Here is a 19859-nt window from a genome sequence, read left to right on the forward strand (position 1 = left end):
TTGTATTTTTAGTAAGAGACGGGGTTTCACCATGATGACCAGGCTGGTCTCCAACTGCTGACCTCGTGATCCTCCCGCCTCAGCCTCCCAAAGTGCTGGGATTAAAGGCGGTAGCCACCACGCCCGGCCTCCAAAGTTTATTTTTAAGCCTGTCACATCTCACCTTAAATGTGTAAGTCTCTGAACTGTACAAATGTGTAAGTCTCCAAACTGTAAGGCTTTAAACAAAGGAAAGTTCCATGAGAATACTGTATGATGCCTACTGTTAAGAACGCGATAACAGGTAAGAAAACAAAAATCAGAACGCAACAGAAGGCCCGTAAACCCCATAATTCCATCATCCAATAAATACAACACACAATGCCTTTTCTCTTTTCTTTTTTTTTTTTTTTTAATTTTTTTTTGAGACAGAGTCTCATTGTGTCACCCAGGCTGGAATGCAGTGGTGCGATCACTCACTGCAGCCTTGACCTCCCACCTCAGCCTCCCAGGTAGCTGGCCCACAGGCCCGCACCACCACGCCCGGTTAACTTGTAAACTTTTTGCAGAGACGGGGGTCTTCATTATATTGTTCAGGCTGCTCTCCAACTCCTGAATTCCAGAGATCCCCCTTCCTTGGCCTCTCAAAGTGTTGGGATTACAGGCATGAGCCACCACACCTGGTCATTATGTTGAAGGACCACCAAATACATACTGTATAATCTATATGAGATTCAAGAATAGGACAAATGAAATCTATGGTGATAAAAACTAACAGAGCTTACCTGTGGAGAAGGATGTTTGTTTGGGCCAGACACAAGGGAACTTCCTCGGTGATAGAATTATTCTGTATCTTAATTGGTGCCTGGTTACATAGATGTGTAAGTTTGTTAAGTCATGCTACTTTGTATTTCTAAACTCATGGAACTATTATTTATAGATGTTACCCAGGCTGGGCGGGGTCTTGGCTCACTACAACCTCTGCCTCCTGGGTTCAAGCGACTCTCCTGCCTCAGCCTTCCAAGTAGCTGGGATTACAGGCACACACCACCACACCCAGATAATGTTTGTATTTTTAGTAGAGATGGGGTTTCACCGCATCGGCTAGGCTGTCCTTGAACTCCTGAGCTCAAGACCAGGAGGCCTTGCCTGCCTGGGCCTCCCAAAGTGCTGGGATTATAGGTGTGAGCCACAGTGCCTGGCCTGCTTTTTCTTTTTTATAAGCAGTTCCCAAGGAAGAATAACTGTTTTTGTTTTTTGAGACAGGGTCTCGCTGTGTCACCTAGGCTAGAATGCAGTGGCATGTTCACAGCTCACTGCAGCCTTGATCTCCCAGACTCAAGTGATCCTCCCACCTGAGCTCCCCGGTAGCTGGGACTATAGCAGTACGCCACCACCCCTGGCTAATTTTTATATGAGAACTTGTGTATTTAAAATATTGTATATAAATTATACCTCTCAATAATGTTGATTAAAAATCAAAAAAAGGGCAAGGCACAGTGGCTCACGCCTATAACCCCAGCACTTTGGGAGGCCAAGGTAGGTGAATCACCTGAGGTCAGGAGTTCAAGACCAGCCTGGCCAACATGGTGAAACCTCGTCTCTACTAAAAATACAAAAATTAGGGCCAGGCGCAGTGGCTCATGCCTATAATCCCAGCACTTTGGGAGGCCAAGACGGTGGATCACCTGAGGTCAGGAGATCGAGACCAGCCTGGCTAACACAGTGAAACCCTGTCTCTACTAAAGATACAAAAACAAAATTAGCCGGGTGTGGTGGCAGGTGCCTGTAGTCCCAGCGACTCGGGAGGCTGAGGCAGGAGAATGGTGTGAACGCAGGAGGCAGAGCTTGCAGTGAGCTGAGATTGCACCACTGCACTCCAGCCTAGGCGACAGAGGAAGACCCTGTCTCAAAAAAAAAAAAGAAAATTAGCCGGGCGTGGTGGGGTGCACCTGTAATCCCAGCTACTCAGGAATGGCTGAGGCAGGAGAATCACTTGAACCCAGTATGCGGAGGTTGCGGGAGCCAAGATTGCGCCACTGCACTCCAGCCTGGGTGACAGAGCAGGACTCTCTCAAAAAATAATAATAAAAAGGAATGAAATACATGCGGTAACATGGATGAGAGATTTGACATCTCATCGCTTCTCGCCCTCTTGGCCAAGATCAAGTGGAGAGATTTGACATCTCATAGACATTATATTGCGTGAAAGAACCCAGGTACAAAAAGAGTACATATTGCATGATTCCATTCATATAAGCCCAAAACAGGTATATCTAATCTATAGAGATAGAAATCAGAACAGTGGCTGCCTGGGGATGAGATAGGATGAGTAGGATTGACTGGAAAGGGGTACAAGGGAACTTGAGGAAAGTCCAGCAATAGTGGAGGTGGAGCAGAGGGTATGAGCTGGGAAGCAAATGGAATGGGTGAGTTAAGTAGGTGCCTGATCTGGAGGGCCTCACATGCCACTTAGGAAAAATGTAAACGAATTGGGAGTCTTCAGCAGGAGTGGGGTAATCACACTCAAAGGTGGCAAATATCTTACTGGCTGTTGTGAGACAAAGGAACTGCAGGAAAACCTCAGTGGAGGCATAGGCAACTGCTAGGAAGCTAGTGTAGTAGACCAGATGACCACAGTGATCCAGACCAGGGTGAATTCAGGAAGTATTAGATTGAGGCTACACAGGGTGACTGACGTGTAATCCCAGCACTTTGGGAGGCCAAGGCAGAAAGATCACTTGAGGCCAGGAGTTTGAGACCACCCTGAGCAACATAGTGAGACCCCTGTCTCTATAAAAAACAAACTCCAAACTATTAAAATTTTTTTTTTTTTTTCAGACAGAGTCTTGCTCTGTCGCCCAGGCTGGAGTGCAGTGGTGCGATCTCGGCTCACTGCAACCTCCACCTCCCGGGTTCAAGCAATTTTTGTGCCTCAGCCCCCCGAGTAGCTGGGATTACAGGCATGCGCCATCACGCCCAGCTAATTTTTGTATTTTTAGTAGAGACGGGGTTTCACCATGTTGTCCAGGCTGGTCTTGAACCGGACTTTAGGTGATCCACCCACCTTGGCCTTCCAAAGTGCTGGGATTACAGGCATGAGCCACTATGCCCAGCCAAAAGTATTAGATTGAGCCATATAAAAGTGCTGCTTCTTAGGCCAAAAATGGCCAAAGAGTAACAATTTTGTTTGGTTTTACCAAATAGATGGTAGAATTATAGTTATGAAGGATGGCCACAGATACTTCATAGCTTCCCTCACCAGGATATGAGGTTTATTTCCCCACCTGTGGGATCTGGGCTGGCCCTGTAGTTAGCTTTCACCAAAAAATGTGACAGAAGTGGCACTGGGAGAGTTCTGAGCCCAGGCCTCAACAGACCTTGCAGCTTCTGCTCTTTCCTCTTAGAAGGAGCCCAGAAACCAGATCACAAGGTCAGGAGTTCGAAACCAGCCTGACCAACATGATGAAACCCTGTCTCTAGTAAAAATACAAAAAAAAAAAAAAAGAAAAAAATAGCCAGGCATGGTGTTGGGCACCTGTAATCCCAGCTACTGGGCAGGCTAAGGCAGGAGAAACACTTGAACTGGGGAAGCAGAGGTTGCAGTGAGCCGAGATCACACCACTACACTCCAGCCTGGGCAACAGAGTGAGACTCTATCTGGAAAAAAAAAAAAGGAGGAGCCCAGAGACCATCCACCATACTGTGAAGATGAAAGGCCACATGGAGAGGCCTAGCAGCCCTAGCTGAGTTCAGACACTAGCTGGGATAAGACAGCTGCTTCAGCCAGGCTGGGAGAGACCAGCAGAGCTTTCCAGACAACTCAGAATTGTGAGAAAGGCTGTTGTCTAAGCCATTGTTTTGGGGCAATTTGCAACACAGCAGTGGATAACTGATATAAAAGGACAGCAGGGCAGGGCAGGAAGATTCATGACGAACCCCAGGCTTCTGGCTTGAGTAACAGGCAATTGCAGTACCATTTTGTGAGGGGAAGTTAGAGGAAGAGCTGAGAGCAGAACCTGGGTTTTTTGAGTGGTAGTGCTTGGTAGTGGCATATGTTCAATGTTAGACACGAGGACAGGACTCATAGAAGACACCCCAAGTTCAAGTGCCATGTGTGCTTTTGTTTCCATGACCCTGGAGCTCAAGGATCAGGTCTTGGTATAGATTTGGGTGTCACCAGCAGACAAAGCCATAGGAATAAACAGCGTTGCCTCTGGCATGGAAAGAGAACAACCCAGAATACAGCCATGAGGAACAGGCCCATTTAGGAGGTGAATAAAGGAGGGGTCTGCCAAGGAGACTGAAGTGGTAGAGAGAAGACCAGGAAGCAAAGTGTGTGTCACTTTCCTCCCCAGAAGAGTGGCCAGAGGAAGAGACAGTTGATAGAGTTAAATGCTGCTGAGAAGGCAAATACAACAGGGATTAAAATGTAGCTTTTAAGCTGAGTGTGGTTGCATGCATCTGTAGCCACAGCTACTAGGGAGGCTGAGGCAGGAGGATCACTTGAGCTTGGAGTTCAAGGCTGCAGTAAACTGTGACTATGCCACTGCACTCCAGCCTGGTCAACAAAGTGAGACTCCCATCTCAAAAAAAAGTGGTTTTCGGATTTGGGTTCGGATTTGGAACATGTAGGTCATCAGTGTCTTTCATGAAGGCTATTTGAGGGGAGTGGTGGAGCAGAAGTCAAGACTGCAGAGGGATGAGGAATGGGACTCTGCGTACAACCTTACAAGACTTTCTGCCATTAGGAGACATGTTAGGCTGAAAGATGAGGAATAGAGGGTTGAATTGTAAAGAGCTGTGAAGTATGAACATGTTAAAATATCAATGAGAAAGAGCTGTTGGGGTGAGAGAGGTAGCAAATATGAGGGGAGAGTTGACAGAGCAAGTTCTTAAAAGCCAGGAGAGGGAATTTGGTGGATTGGCAGAAAAATGTGCATATATATTTTTTTTTAAATTTTTTTTTTTTAAAGGCAGGGTCTAATTTTGTTACCCAAGCTGGAGTGCAATGGTGCAGTCACGGCTTACTGCAGCCTCAAACTCCTGGGGTCAAGTGATTCTCCTGCCTCAGCCTCCCAAGTAGCTGAGACTACAGGCATGAGCCACCACGCCTGGCTAATTTTTAATTATTTTTTGTAGAGATGAGGTCTCCCTGTGTCGCCCAGGCTGGTGTCAAACTTCTGGGTTCGAGGGATCCTCCTGCCTTGGCCTCCCGAAGTTGCTGAGATTAGATGTAATCTCACCCAGCTGAGAAATTTAGATAACAGGGATCTCTCATTGAAACAGGAGGGAGAGGGAAGGACCGGTGCTCATGGAGGAAGTTCTGGTGGTGGAAGGTTGAGGCAGTTTCTGTATGTTAGCCATTTTCTTAGAGTAAGGAGCTTATTTACTGACACCTGAGAGGGATGATAGGGTTGGAATTATGAGGTGAGTGAAAGTCTTGAAATGGTCAGTGAAGTGTGGGTCCATGAGACAGTGAAGAACGGTCCATGAGACTAGAAGTACTGCAGCTTTTTCTGAAGTTATCCTTTCCATTGATGTTAAATACAAAGTCAGAGTTTTTCAAAGGCAGAGAAAGTTAAAAAAAAAAAATCAGATGAAGTAAAATATTTAATTTGTTCCTCTGGCATAATCTTACTTGCTATAGAAATTAACGAACCTGGCCGGGCATGGTGGCTCACAGCTGTAATCCCAGCACTTTGGGAGGCTGAGGTGAGTTGCTCGCTTGAGGCCAGGAGTTCGAGACCAGCCTGGCTAACATGGTGAAACCCCGTCTCTACTAAAAATACAAAAATTAGCCATGTATGGTGGCTCACGCCTATAATCCCATTGCTTTGGGAGGCTGAGGCAGGTGGATCCCTTGAGGTCACAAGATCAAGACCTTGGCCAACAGGGTGAAATCCCATCTCTACTAAAAATACAACAATTACCCAGGCGTGGTGGCACCTGTGGTCCCAGTAATTCAGGAGGCTGAGGCACAAGAATCGCTTGAGCCCGGGAGGCAGAGGTTGCAGAGAGCTGAGATGGCACCACTGCACTACAGCCTGGGCAACAGAGCAAGACTCCATCTCAACAACAAAAATAGAAAGTGCTTGACACCAAACTTGACATATTGCAAATGGATCCCTAATGTATGCATTCTAGATCCATGTAGGATGTCCTGCTTATTGGGAAGATACATCTTGCTTGGGCTCCTGATGCTTCCAATCTACCACCAGCTGTTACTGTGGCTTCAGCTTCTCCTGCTTGTATTTCTTCTGACCTGAACAAGTATGGAGTGACTCACTGGTGACTGTGATATTATAGCATTAATACTGATAAGTTCTATGTGTGAAAAATTGCACAAAACCCACCTCATGGTGAATTCTTTGCATTTACAATATTCACTGGAAAGCTGTGATTTACAGCATTACTGTGAAAACTGCTGAACTAAGCATTTCAGTCCAACACTGGGACAGTGATCTACATATCAATGGAAAACTTGCTTTGCTTTACAGAGCATTCACAGGGAATTTCATCTAAGCTCAAAGATAACTTACAGACCCAAATAGGTTTACACATTACAGATTTCAGAAAACTTCAACCAATGTGACCATGAGCACCTCCACCACGCCAGTTCAGAATGACTATAGAGCTCAGCCATGGGCAATCCCAATGCATTGAATGCTAAACTTTACGACATTAGCCTTGTTAAAACAAAAATACCCAAATACCAGCAACCAAAAACATACTGCTGTTTCTCCTACTTTCTTTTTCAGGAGATAGGGTCTTGCTCTGTTGCCCAGGCTGGAGTGCAGTAGCATGGAGCATGTCTCACTGCAGCCTCAACCCCCCTGGCTCAGGTGATCCTCCCACCTCAGCCTCCTGGATAGCTGGGACTAAAGGCATGCGCCACCACACTTGGCTAATTCTTTTGTAATTTTTTATTTTTTATAGATAGGGTCTTACTATGTTGCCCAGGCTGGTCTCAAACCCTTGGCCTCAAGCAGTCCATCTGCCTTGGCCTCTCAGAGTGCTGGGATTACAGGAGTGAGCCACTGTGCCTGGCTTAATTTTCTTTTTTAAACTTTTTAAGAAACAAGATCTTGGTCTTTGCCCAGAATGGTCTCGAACTCCTGGCTTCCAGTGATCCTCCTGCCTCAGCCTCCCAAGTAGCTGGGATTATAGGTGTGACACTCTGCACCCGGCTGTTTCCTTCTCATACTCATTAATGATTTCTTGGTAATATGAAAACTTCATAATTAAGTTCAATTAACATGAATTATTATTAATCTTCATGTTAATCCTCAATTCAGGTTAATCATCAATTAACAAGAATACATCAACAATTAGTTCTTAGGCATATAGCCAATGAATGACACTCAAGAAAAATAATAACATGCATTATTTATAGATAATGAATATATCCAGAATTTTCCATTGGGCCAAAAATTCCTTTTCCCAGGTTTCTCTGTTCTAGAACAGTTTATCATTTCTTTTTTCTTTTCTTTTCTTTTTTTTTTTTTTTTTTGAGACAGAGTCTCACTCTGTTGCCCAGGCTGGAGTACAGTGGTGAGATCTCGGCTCACTGCAACCTGTGCCTCTGGGTTCCTGTGATTCTCCTGCTTCAGCCTCCCAAGTAGGTGGGTATTACAGGCATGTACTACCACACCCAGCTAATTTTTGTATTTTTAGTAGAGGTGGAGTTTCACCATGTTGGCCAGGCTGGTCTCAAACTCCTGACCTCAGGTGATTTGCCCGCCTTGGCATCCCAAAGTGCTGGGATTACAGGCATGAGCCACTGCTCCTGGTGTTTTTTTCTCTTGTTTTGAGTCAGAGTCTTGTTCTGCCATCCAGGCTGGAGTGCAACAGCACAATCATAACTTACTCAAGCCTTGAATTCCTGGGTTCAGGCAATCTGCCTGCCTCAGCCTCCCCAGTAGCTGGGACTCCAGGCATGAACTACCATGTCTGGCTAATTTTTAAAAGTATTTTGTGGAGACAGGGTCTCACTTTGTTACCCAGGCTGGTCTTGAACTCTAGGGCTCAAGCAGTACTCCTGCCTCAGCCTCCCAAAGTGCTGGGATTACAGGCATGAGTCAACCCACCCAGCTATCATTTCATATATAGGTACTTACTAAAATCAGTAAAAGAATCCCTGGGGACCAAAGCTCACCAAGCTCAATGCAGATTTACATCACTGTTGGCTCTAGGCTACACAAGGTCACAGAGGCAGCTATGGCCCTGGGAGCTAGGCACTGTCAGGAATGAATATGGAAGGAATAAGGAAGAAATATGACCTGTAGTAATGCTGGGGTGACATGCCAGAACCATCCGCAACAGTGGGACTTACCTTTTTAAAAGACATGTACTATTTTGGGAGTCTCCCCAGGAAAATACATTTATTATTTTTGTTGTTGTTTTTGTTTTTGAGATGGAGTTTTGCTCTTGTTTCCCAGGCTGGAGTGCAACGGCGCGATCTCAGCTCACTGCAACCTCTGCCTCCTAGGTTCAAGCGATTCTCCTGCCTCAGCCTTACCAAGTAGCTTGGATTATAGGTATGTGCCACAAAGCCTGGCTAAGTTTGTATTTTTAGTAGAGATGGGGTTTTGCCATGTGGGTCAGGCTGGTCTCAAACTTCCGACCTCAGGTGATCCGCCCACCTTGGCATCCCAAAGTGCTGGGATTATAGGCGTGAGCCACTGTGCCCAGCCAGGAAAATACATTTAAACTCAAACTACTGCACATATGTTGCAGGAAGTCAGGGACCCCGAACGGAGGGTCCGGCTGAAGCCTGGCAGAACATAAATTGTGAAAATTTCATGGACATTTGTTAGTTCCCCAAATTAGTACTTTTATAATTTCTTATGCCTGTCTTTACTGCAGTCTCTGAACATAAATTGTGAAGATTTCATGGACACTTAATCACTTCCCCAATCAATACCCTTGTTATTTCCTACGCCTGTCTTTAATCTCTTAATCCCATCATCTTCGTAAGCTGAGGAGGATGTATGTTGCCTCAGGACCCTGTGATGATTGCATTCACTGCACAAATTGTTTGTAAAGCATGTGTGTTTGAACGATATGAAATCTGGGCACCTTGAAAAAAGAACAGGATGACAGCAATGTTCAGGGAACAAGGGCAATAACTTTAAATTCTGACTTGCTGTGAGCCGGGCAGAACAGAGCCATATTTCTCTTCTTTCTTTCTTTTTTTTTTTTTTGTTTTTTGAGATGGAGTCTCGCTCTGTCGCCCAGGCTGGAGTGCAGTGGCCGGATCTCAGCTCACTGCAAGCTCCGCCTCCCAGGTTCACGCCATTCTCCTGCCTCAGCCTCCTGAGCAGCTGGGACTACAGGCACCTGCCACCTCGCCCGGCTAGTTTTTCTTTTTGTATTTTTTAGTAGAGACGGGGTTTCACCGTGTTAGCCAGGATGGTCTCGATCTCCTGACCTCATGATCTGCCCACCTCGGCCTCCCAAAGTGCTAGGATTACAGGCTTGAGCCACCGCGCCCGGCCTATTTCTCTTCTTTCAAAAGCAAATAGGAGAAATATTGCTGAATTCTTTTTCTCAGCAATGAACATCCCTGAGAAAGAGAATGTGTCCCTGAGGGGAGGGCTCTAAAATGGCCGCTTTGGGGACGGCTGTCTTTTATGGTTGTAGACAAAGGGATGAAATAAGCCCCAGTCTCCCATATTGCTCTCAGGCTTATTAGGATGAGGAAATTGCCACCTAATAAATTTTGGTCAGACAGGTTGTCTGCTCTCAATCCCTGTCAGGAGATAAGATGTTATCAATGACAATGAGTGCCTGAAACTTCATTAGCAATTTTAATTTTGCCCCATCCTGTGGTCGTGATTTTGCCCTGCCTCCATTTGCTTTGTGATATTACCTTTTGAAGCATGTGAACTCTGTGACCCACACCCCCCCCTTTTGAAAATCACTAATAAAAACTTGCTGGTTTTATGGCTCAGGGGGCATCACAGAACCTGCCAACATGTGATCTCTCCCCTGGACACCCAGGTTTAAAATTTCTCTCTTTTGTACTCTTTCCCTTTATTTCTCAGACCAGCTGACACTTAGGGAAATAGAAAAGAACCCATGTTGAATATCGGAGGTGAATTTCCCCCCATACATATATATTTCATAGACTCCATGAAACCCATCCAGTGAATTCTTAGAGGTCCAAGACCCCTAATTATGAACTGTTGGCTGGCCACGGTGGCTCATGCCTGTAATCCTAGCACTTTGGGAGGCCAAAGTGGGTGGATCACTTGAGGTCAGGAGTTCAAGACCAGCCTGGCCAACATGATGAAACCCCATCTCTACTAAAAATACAAAAATTAGCCAGGCTTGGTGGCATGCACCTGTAGTCCTAGCTACTCAGGTGGCTGAAGCAGGAGAATTGCTTGAAGCTGGGAGGTGGAGGTTGTAGTGAGCCGAGGTGATGCTGTGGCACTCCAGCCTGGGTGACAGAGTGAGATTCCATCTCCAAAAAAACAAGAACTGTTGACCTATGCTTCTACCAGATTCCCATTCGTCCTGCTTTCAAACAGTCTGCAGCACCCTACTTCCCACTTTCCGTCTCAGACTTGGGGCTACACCAGTAGAGAGGTTGTATGTGCTGTGAGAAGGTGGGGGTCTGCTCTGCCTGTGGCCTACTAAAGAGTCTATACTTCTTTAATTATTGCCCTTGTTTTTGGTGTTTCAGGGTTGGTCCACAGGACTCAGGGAAGGAGAAAAAAGTATAAAAATTTCTTTTCTTACAAGAATTCCAAGATGTGTCAGAGTTGACCAGAAGCATAGAGAAGACTACATAGTCAAGTACCCCCCAGGGGAATGTGGTAGAATTGGCAGTCTATTGGTCTCTTTGTAATGTCAGACTAAATAAATCACCTGGAGGCTGACATTGGCTCCTTCCCTTCCCAGGAGACAGATCTGGCCTAAATACAGAGATGCCTACAAGGAAGACCTAGGATCACAATCGTTCTTAGCACATAAAACTCTTCTTCCAGGTTCTAGAGAAAGTGACCACTCTGAAAGCCAAAGAACTGCAGAGTACTCCTGTTGGCTCAGGTTTCATATTGCTCTGGCAATTCAGGTTCCTCTCATCTTTGCCATCATTTTGTGGATACCAACACACAACATGTCGTACCTGGCCAAGGTACAACAGCCTTGGCCAGGTATGAGAAGTGTCCATTACTGTTGTTTGCTCTATCTTGCACAAAGATGCCAAGTAAGGCTGGAGCAAAGGCCTTGGTGATACTCTTGCCTTGGACAGACAAATGGCAGTAGTGCAGCTAGTCCCTCAGTTGCTTCTGTTTGTATTCCAAAGGCAGTAAACACAGACGTTCAGAAGCCCTTTATAATCAATATGTCAAATATCTGAAATTATTCCCCAGCTCTGACAAAACTTGCCTTCTGGGTGTGGAAACAAAACAAGAATTTGTGATTACTGCTGACCACATCTAGAACTGCCTTGAGGCTAGCCATGAGAGACTTGAAACCACAATTTTCACTGAGGATCTAAACCTCAGATCACATTTGCTTGGGGCTACTATGGGGTAAGGTGATATAAAGGATGTAAAAAGGATGTTGCAGATGCTCATGAGACCAGGTTTTGTGGCAAGCTAGGGGCACCACTAATTCTCCACGATGACTTCTCTACAGGACTTGCTTAAGCACAGGCACGGGACCTACCAATAATCAGATGTGCACTCTACACAGACTGCACCCACCAAGAACAGGTCACAGTCCGTGACACAAACCCATATACACAGGTCGGAGAAGCTGGCATTTTGGTCCGTGCTTATTTAACAAATGCCCTTCTGCTGTGGGCATTAGGACAGGGGGCTGGCAATACTCAGGTGAGCTGTGCCACCCCCAAGTCCAAAGCAGCAGCTCTCAGGCCTCTGCTGCTTCATGCCATTCCAAACATGATGGCTGGGCTTACACACCTATCTTACTGGAGGCCTCCCTCTCTGTGTTCCCTTTTCACCGCTATTCCATTACTTCCACAGGAGCTGGAGGCTGGCCCATCCACTCCAACCCAGAGAACAAGCAGAGGCTGCCACAGGAGATCCTAGGCAAGCAATCAGCCACAGCATCTAGATTAGCATGAAGGAAACACTGGCCAAATTAAAAGATGAAACTTCCAAAAGGTAAATCTCTGTGTATTCATGCCTAATCTTCCAAGGTTGTGTAAATAATTTTTTTCTACCATCCCCCATCATTTGCACACATTTTTGTCAAGTCCAAACATAATTTGAAGTGAGGTAGGTAGTTTCTCTCTACTCATGCCGTTGTCCTTGGGGTGATGTTGGGGGCTGTGCCCTGAACGCACTTCTCTCCCGTGCAGGGGCAGTGTCAGGGCTGGCACCAGTGGCTAGTGGAGCTTCTCAGTTGGCTATTTTCTCAATCTCATCCAAATCATCCGTGTCCAATCTTTCTATCTTCTTATCTGGGGGAAAAATATACAGGTCTCTACTGTGCCCAGGAATGTGCCCCACCCCGGGCCACAGCAATCATTCATTCATCCCCAAAGGCTCTGGGTGCCTGAGCAGGGGGCAGCAGGGCCCCTAGTCACTGACAGCAACAGTCAGAGCCCCACGCCCCGAAGCCCGGTCATGGGGGAGCTGTCCTTGGAGTCCTTGGGTCCTGAAGTCTCCAGGTGTGGCCCTGAGAACTGCCATATGGTCAGAAAGGAGGGGAGTGTGCCAGGGACAGAGCCTCTCTCAGGGCTACAGAAGATCCTACCCCTTTCCTCACTCCACCCCCCTTAGTAAAGGGCACCAGGCACAGGACCCTCCCCGGGACTCACTAAAATGCTCCTGGATTCTGTTCAGGATGTTCATGCTGTGCTTGCTGTCCACCATGTTCACTGCCAGGCCCCTCTTGCCAAAGCGGCCTGTGCGCCCGATCCGGTGCAGGTAGGTCTCGTTGTCAGGGTTCCCGTCCTTGTCCACGGGAAGATCAAAGTTGATGACGACAGACACTTGTTCAACATCGATGCCTGCAGGAAGGAGAGATGGAAGCTGAGAAGACCAAGGACAGGAGACAAATCAGTCATGTGGTCCATCCATACAATGGAGCATGACTCAGCATTAAGGGAACTCGGCACTAAGAGATGTATATGACGTCAAGTGTAGGAAGCCAGATCTGAAAGGCCATGCAGTGCAAGATTTAGATGATGCCCAAAAGCAAAACTACAGGCACAAAAACCAAACTAGCAGGGGCCACGGGGTGGGGTGCAGGGAGAGGTGATGAATGAGTCCCTGAGAGTTGGAGACAGAGAGAAGTAAGGACAAGAGACAAAAATCACTGTTGTCCAAAGGTAAGTCAATGCATACCAACTTTGGTTAGAGGGAAAGAATTTGGGGGGCCGAGCATGGTGACTCATACTTGTAATCCCAGCACTTTGGGAGGCCGAGGCAGGCAGATCAGCTGAGGTCAAGAGTTCAAGACCAGCCTGGCCAACACTGCAAAACCCCGGCTGTACTAAAAATACAAAAATTAGCTGGGCTTGATGGTAGGCGCCTGTAATCCCATCTACTCAGGAGGCTGAGGCAGGAGAATCACTTAAACCCAGGAGGTGGAGGTTACAGTGAGCTGAGATTGTGCCACTGCACTCGAGCCTGGGCTACTGAGCGAGACTCTGTCTAAAAAAAAAAAAAACTGGGGGGACAGGCCAACTCTGGGAATTGGGTACAAGAGAGGGCACATACAGGCATATAGCAGAACCTGGAGGAAAATAACAAAACTGGCAGGTGCCAACAAAATTATGAAATCAGTCAGTAAGCCTCCAGGAGACACAATGTTCTGGAGATGGGCGCCCTTGGAAGAGCAGGCTCCGTTCTCTACCAGTCAGATGCCTGTACATTTCCTTCCACCAAGTCAGGACTCCTGGCTTCTGTGGGAGTTTTTATCACCGGAGGGAAATGCAGTCTCTCCTAGAAAGGAATATTGTCACCAACCCCACCCATCTCCCTGAGACCATCTGACTTCCCTGTGTACAAGGATTTCTAGCTCTAACTGGGCCTGGGACCCCGAGCCTGGCAGACCAGGTGGGACACATCCTCTGCTCACCACGGGCACACACGTTGGTGGTCACCAGAACCTTCTCTTTGCCCTCTCGGAAGCGCTCAATCACCGCAGCCCTCTGCTCCACCATCATCTCCCCACTCAGCAGAGCCACCTGGTGGCCTTCTTTTGAGAGCTCTGCTGCCAGCCAACTAGCTGTTTTGCGAGTCTGTAGTGAAAAGAATTGTTTTATATGAACAGACCTGTTAAAAACAAGAGGAAGACAACTGCAAAAAAGTGGCTTGCCACAATTAAAATACATGAAGGCGCTGCTAAATCCAGTTAGGAGGTTAGGCTTAAAATTTATCAGTGAAGTATGGTGGTACATACCTACAGTCCAAGCTACACACTTGAGCCCAGGAGTTCAAGGCTGGCCTGGGCAACATGGCAAGAACCCATCTCAAAAAAAATTTTTTTTTTCAAATAGAATTTTCGTCATATGATTTCTTTCTTTTTAGATAAGTTACGTAACTGCTGTTAGTTTTTTATCTAGGGAGAGTGTGGTTTTAGCTAAAGATCTTCATTCCTAAATAGTCTATGTTCTTGCCAGATATGGTGGCTCATGCCTGTAGTCTCAGCGCTTTGGGAGGCTGAGACTGGAAGATCGCTCGAGGCTAGGAGTTTGAGACCAGCCTGCACAACAGAGCAAGACCCCATCTCTACAAAAATAAAAATAATTAGCCTGACATACATGGAGCACACACCTGTAGCCCTAGTAACAAGAGCCAAGGCTGCAGTGAGCTATGATCATGCCACTGTATTCTGGCCTGAATGATAGAGCAAGACCCTATCTCAAAAACTAACAAACAAAAAAAATATATATATTAAAATTGTATATATTTTTTGAGACAGGATCTTATTTTGTTGCCCACTCTGGAGTGCAGTGGCACAATCACAGCTCACTGCAGTCTCAACCTCCTGGGCTCAATCAATCCTCCCATCTGAGCCTCCCAAGCAGCTGGGACCATAGGCACGCACCACCACGGCTGGCTAATTTTTAAAATTTTTATAGAGATGGGATCTTGCTATGTTGTGCAAACTGGTCTTGAACTCCTGGGCTCAAGAAGATCCCCCCACCTCAGCCTCCCAAAGGGCTGGGATTACAGGCGTCAGCCACCGTGCCCAGCCATATATATTTTTTTAATGATGAGGTCTCACTATGTTGTTGCCCATGCTGGCCTGAACTCCTGGGCTTAAGCGATCCTCCCACCTCAGCCTTTTGAGTAGCTGGGACTACATGTACTTGCCCAGCTTATATTCTTTTTTTGTTGTTGGGTTTTTTTGTTTGTTTGTTTTTGTATTGAGACGGAGTTTTGCTCTTGTTACCCAGGCTGGAGTACAATGGCACAATCTTGGCTCACTGCAACCTCCACCTCCTGGGTTCAAGCGATTCCCCTGCTTCAGCCTCCTGAGTAGCTGGGGTTATAGGTGCATACCACCACACAGGGCTAATTTTTTGTATTTTTAGTAGAGACAGGGTTTCACCATGTTGGCCAGGCTGGTCTTGATCTCCTGACCTCAGGTGATCCACCTGCCTTGGCCTCCAAAATTGCTGGGATTACAGGCATGAGCCACCGTGCTGGCTGCCCAGCTTATATTCTTAAAAATCTAAAGATTATTTCATTGGCTGTTACTTGGGGTTTTTTTCCCCCAGTAATCACTAAGAAGTGGAATCAAAGTCTCCCTCTTACAACTCATTAAAACCTTAGGAGAACAAACCACTTCCTTTCTTCCCATGGCGCCCAGGGGCATCCAGTCCTCCTGAGCCCTGTGGGGAGCTGGCTGAGAGGGAAGGGCCAGGCCTGCCACTGCTGCTACTACTCACATGGCAGAAGATCATGGCTTGAGCAATGGTGATGGCCCCATAGAGGTTACACAAGGCCTGGAACTTCTCGTCTCTGCTGCTGCACAGGACATAGTACTGCTTGATGGTGTCTAGGGTCTCTTCTTCCCGCTTCAGTTTGATAATGTTTGGGTCTGGGACCACTTTCTGGGCAAACTTCCAGACAGAGTCTTCAAAGGTGGCAGAGAAAAGCAGCATCTGGCAGTTCCTGGGCAGCATCCTGCAAGGGAAGGCCCTGGCATGTGGCCCCAGGTGGCCCCGGGAAGCAGCGGAAGCACAGCCTCCCCAGCTGGGAGGGTCTAGATGCCCAGGAAGGCTGAAGGGGAAGGAGGAGCAGCAGGCCTCGGTGGGGGACAGGGGTTGGGGTCTCCTTTCTCAGCCCGGGCTGGGAGGGACTGTGGTCAGTGCTGACATGGAAATGGCCTGTCAAACAAATGCTGCTGAGAGTACGAAAGACAAGTCCCTGGCAGAGGCCAGAGGAGGCGTCTGAAGTGAAGGGAGAAGACACTGCAGATGGGGAGGCTGAGGAGTCCTCTGCCCTCGAGATCCCTACCTCTGGATGCGGATGCTCTGATCCTGGTGGCCCTGAGTGGCTATCATGACATCAGCTTCATCCAGAACAAACACCTTGATTTTCTTGGGATCAATGAACTTGAGCTTGGAGCACCAGTCCAGCACGGTCCCAGGGGTGCCAATGACAATCTGCTCGCTGATCTTCTGGCCTCTTTCCACTGTGGAGACCCAAGATGTTTTCCATGCATGGATATTTCTTTTGTTTTTTTTTGTTTGTTTGCATTTTTTCTTTTTGTTTTTGTTTTGTTTTGTTTTGTTTTTTGAGACGGAGTCTCACTCTGTTGCCCAGGCTGGAGTGCAGTGGCAACATCTTGGCTTACTGCAACCTCTGCCGCCCAGGTTCAAGCAATTCTCCTGCCTCAGCCTCCAAAATAGCTGGGATTACAGGCACCTGCCACTGCACCTGGCTAATTTTTTTTGTATTTTTAGTAGAGACGGGTTTCACCATCTTGGCCAGGCTGGTCTTGAACTCCTGACTTGGTGATCCACCTGCCTCGGCCTCCCAAAGTGCTGGGATTACAGGCGTGAGCCACCGTGCCCGCCTCCATGGGTATTTCAAAGGCAAAGCCAGCTCTTCTTTCTGAGAAATTCTAAACCTATTATATATTTTAATGCAAATGTTTTGCTGTTTGCATTAATATATTAAGGAAACGTGAGGATAACACTATAGTATTTAATGGACATAAAACCAGACAAAATGCTGAAAAGGTAATCGGTACAAAAATACAATTAAAATAAGTAAGATCCAGTATTTGATAGCACAACTGAGTGACTACAGTCAACAATTTAATGTACATTTAAAAATAACTAAAAGGGCTGGGCACGGTGGCTCATGACTCTAATCCCAGCATTTTGGGAGGCAGATCACCTGAGGTTAGGAGTTCGAGACCAGCTTGGTCAACATGGCGAAACCCCATCTCTACTAAAAATACAAAAATTAGCTGGGTGTGATGGTGGGCTCATGTAATCTCAGCTACTTGGGAGGCTGGGGAAGGAGAATCACTTGAACCCGGGAGGCAGAGGTTGCAGTGAGCTGAGATTGCGCCACTGCACTCCAGCCTGGGCAACAAGAGTGAAACTCTGTCTGAAAAAAAAAAAAAAAACAGGCAGGGAGCAGTGGGTCACGCCTGTAATCCCAGCACTTTGGGAGGCCAAGGCAAGCAGATCACCTGAGGTCAGGAGTTCAAGACCAGCCTGGCCAACATGGTGAAACCCCATCCCTACTAAAAATAAAAAAAAATTAGCCAGGTGTGGTGGGCACCTGTTGTCCCACCTACTCAGGAGGCTGAGGCAGGAGAAGCTCTTGAACCCGGGAGGTGGAGGTTGCAGTGAGCTGAGATTGCACCACTGCACTCCAGCCTGGGCAACAGAGTGAGAATCCGTCTAAAAAAACAAAAACAAGAACCAAAAAAAACAACCACAAACTAAAATTGTTTATAACATAAAGAAAGGATACGTGCTTGAGTCAATGGATACCCCAGTTACCCTGATGTGATTATTATGCATTGCATGCCTGTATCAAAACATCTCATGTACCCCATAAACATATACACCTATGTACCCACAAAAATTCAAAAATTAAAAAAAATGCTGGCCGGGCGCGGTGGCTCAAGCCTGTAATCCCAGCACTTTGAGAGGCCGAGACGGGAGGATCACGAGGTCAGGAGATCGAGACCATCCTGGCTAACACAGTGAAACCCCGTCTCTACTAAAAAATACAAAAAAAATAGCCGGGCAAGGTGGCGGGCGCCTGTAGTTCCAGCTACTTGGGAGGCTGAGGCAGGAGAATGGTGTGAACCCGGGAGGCGGAGCTTGCAGTGAGCTGAGATCCGGCCACTGCACTCCAGCCCGGGCGACAGCGCGAGACTCCCTCTCAAAAAAAAAAAAAAAAAAAAAAAATGCTGAAAAGACATAGTAAGGATATAAACAATTAGAAGATGAATCCTCTTCAGTAGCATTCTTCTCATCTCTGTAATCATCCAATTCTCTCTGAAGTATCTGATCTTTATTTTTTTTCTGTCAACATTTCTGTCAACAACAGACTGGGACACTTCCTCTTAGGCAGACTTTTTCACAGTTCTTATCTTTCTAATGCACTCTGCCCCTTCAGCTCTATCCTGGCATGTATTTCAAATATGTCAGTTGCTTTTATGTTAGCTGGGTGTGGTGGCGCACGCCTGTAATCCCAGCTCCTCAGGAAGCTGAGGCACGAGAATCACTTGAGCCCAGGAGGCGGAGGTTGCAGTAGGCCAGGATTGCATCCCTGCACTCCAGCCTGGGTGACAGAGGGAGACTCTGTCTCAAAAAAAAAAAAAAAAAAAAAAAAAAAAAAAAAGGCCAGGTGCCGTGGCTCATGCCTGTAATCCCAGCACTTTGGGAGGCTGAGGCGGGCAGATCACGAGGTCAAGAGTTGGAGATCATTTGGCCAACATGGTGAAACCCCATCTCTACTAAAAATACAAAAATTGGCCAGGCGTGGTGGCGGGCGCCTGTAGTCCCAGCTACTCGGGAGGCTGAGGCAGGAGAATGGCGTGAACCCGTGAGGCGGAGCTTGCAGTGAGCCAAGATCGTGCCACTGCACTCCAGCCTGGGCGACAGAGTGAGACTCTGTCTCAAAAAAAAAAAGAAAAAAAAAATCAGAATTTTCTACCCTTCTACTTTGAATACAAATTGCAAAATTTTAAATGATTATCTCCCAATAAGTTTCATTATATTATTTACTTTTCAGAACTGGCCTCAGGTTGGCATTCGGACATTGTATGCAGACTTGATTTTCATAAAGAGATCCATAAAACTCAACCAAACCTCTAACATTTTTTTTTTTTTTTTTGGAGATAGAATCTCATGCTGTCGCCCAGGCTGGAGTACAGTGGTGCTATCTCGGCTCACTGCAACCTCCTGCCCCGGCCCGGGTTCAGGCAATTCTCCAGCCTTAGCTTTCTGGGTAGCTGGGATTACAGGTGTGCACCACCATGCCCGGCTAATTTTTTTGTATTTTTAGTAGAGACAGGGTTTCATCATGTTAGTCAGGCTGGTCTCGAACTTCTAACCTTAAAATGATCCAGCCACCTTGGGCTCCCAAAGTGCTGAGATTACTGGCATGAGCCACCACGCCTGGCCAACAACACTTTTAAAATTACTTAAGTAATATTAGTTGTAAAACAAACTAGTGTAGAAAAAATTAGTAACAAAAAAGAATTAACAGAATAATCCCCAGAGTCAATAGCCATAAACATTCTGGGTTTTTATTCTGCTGATGAAGAGAAGTAAATTAGGTAATTAAACAAATTCAGTCCTGGTCTAGTGGCTCACACCTGTAATCCCATCACTTTGAGGGGCTGAGGCAGGAGGATTGCTTGAGACTTGGAGTTCTAGACCAACTTGGGCAACATAGCAAGACACT

At 46.7% G+C, this 19859-nt stretch overlaps 1 protein-coding gene across 8 annotated transcripts in view; it reads right to left on the minus strand.

Annotated features, from left to right (window-relative positions):
• Window positions 1–11312: 11312 nt before the first annotated feature.
• Window positions 11313–19859, minus strand: part of LOC112613720 (ATP-dependent RNA helicase DDX19B) — a 48335-nt gene continuing 39788 nt past the window's right edge. For all 8 annotated transcript variants that reach the window (XM_025369453.1, XM_025369452.1, XM_025369445.1 and 5 more), the window contains 5 exons: window positions 16437–16614; window positions 15866–16103; window positions 14047–14209; window positions 12782–12973; window positions 11313–12421 (listed from right to left, as the gene is read on the minus strand). In XM_025369453.1, the coding sequence (XP_025225238.1) occupies window positions 12360–12421; window positions 12782–12973; window positions 14047–14209; window positions 15866–16103; window positions 16437–16614 (833 nt within the window). In that variant the 3' untranslated portion in view covers window positions 11313–12359. The remainder of the gene's footprint in view (window positions 12422–12781; window positions 12974–14046; window positions 14210–15865; window positions 16104–16436; window positions 16615–19859) is intronic.

Source organism: Theropithecus gelada, chromosome 20, assembly GCF_003255815.1.
Source record: "Theropithecus gelada isolate Dixy chromosome 20, Tgel_1.0, whole genome shotgun sequence".
Lineage (NCBI taxonomy): Eukaryota > Metazoa > Chordata > Mammalia > Primates > Cercopithecidae > Theropithecus > Theropithecus gelada.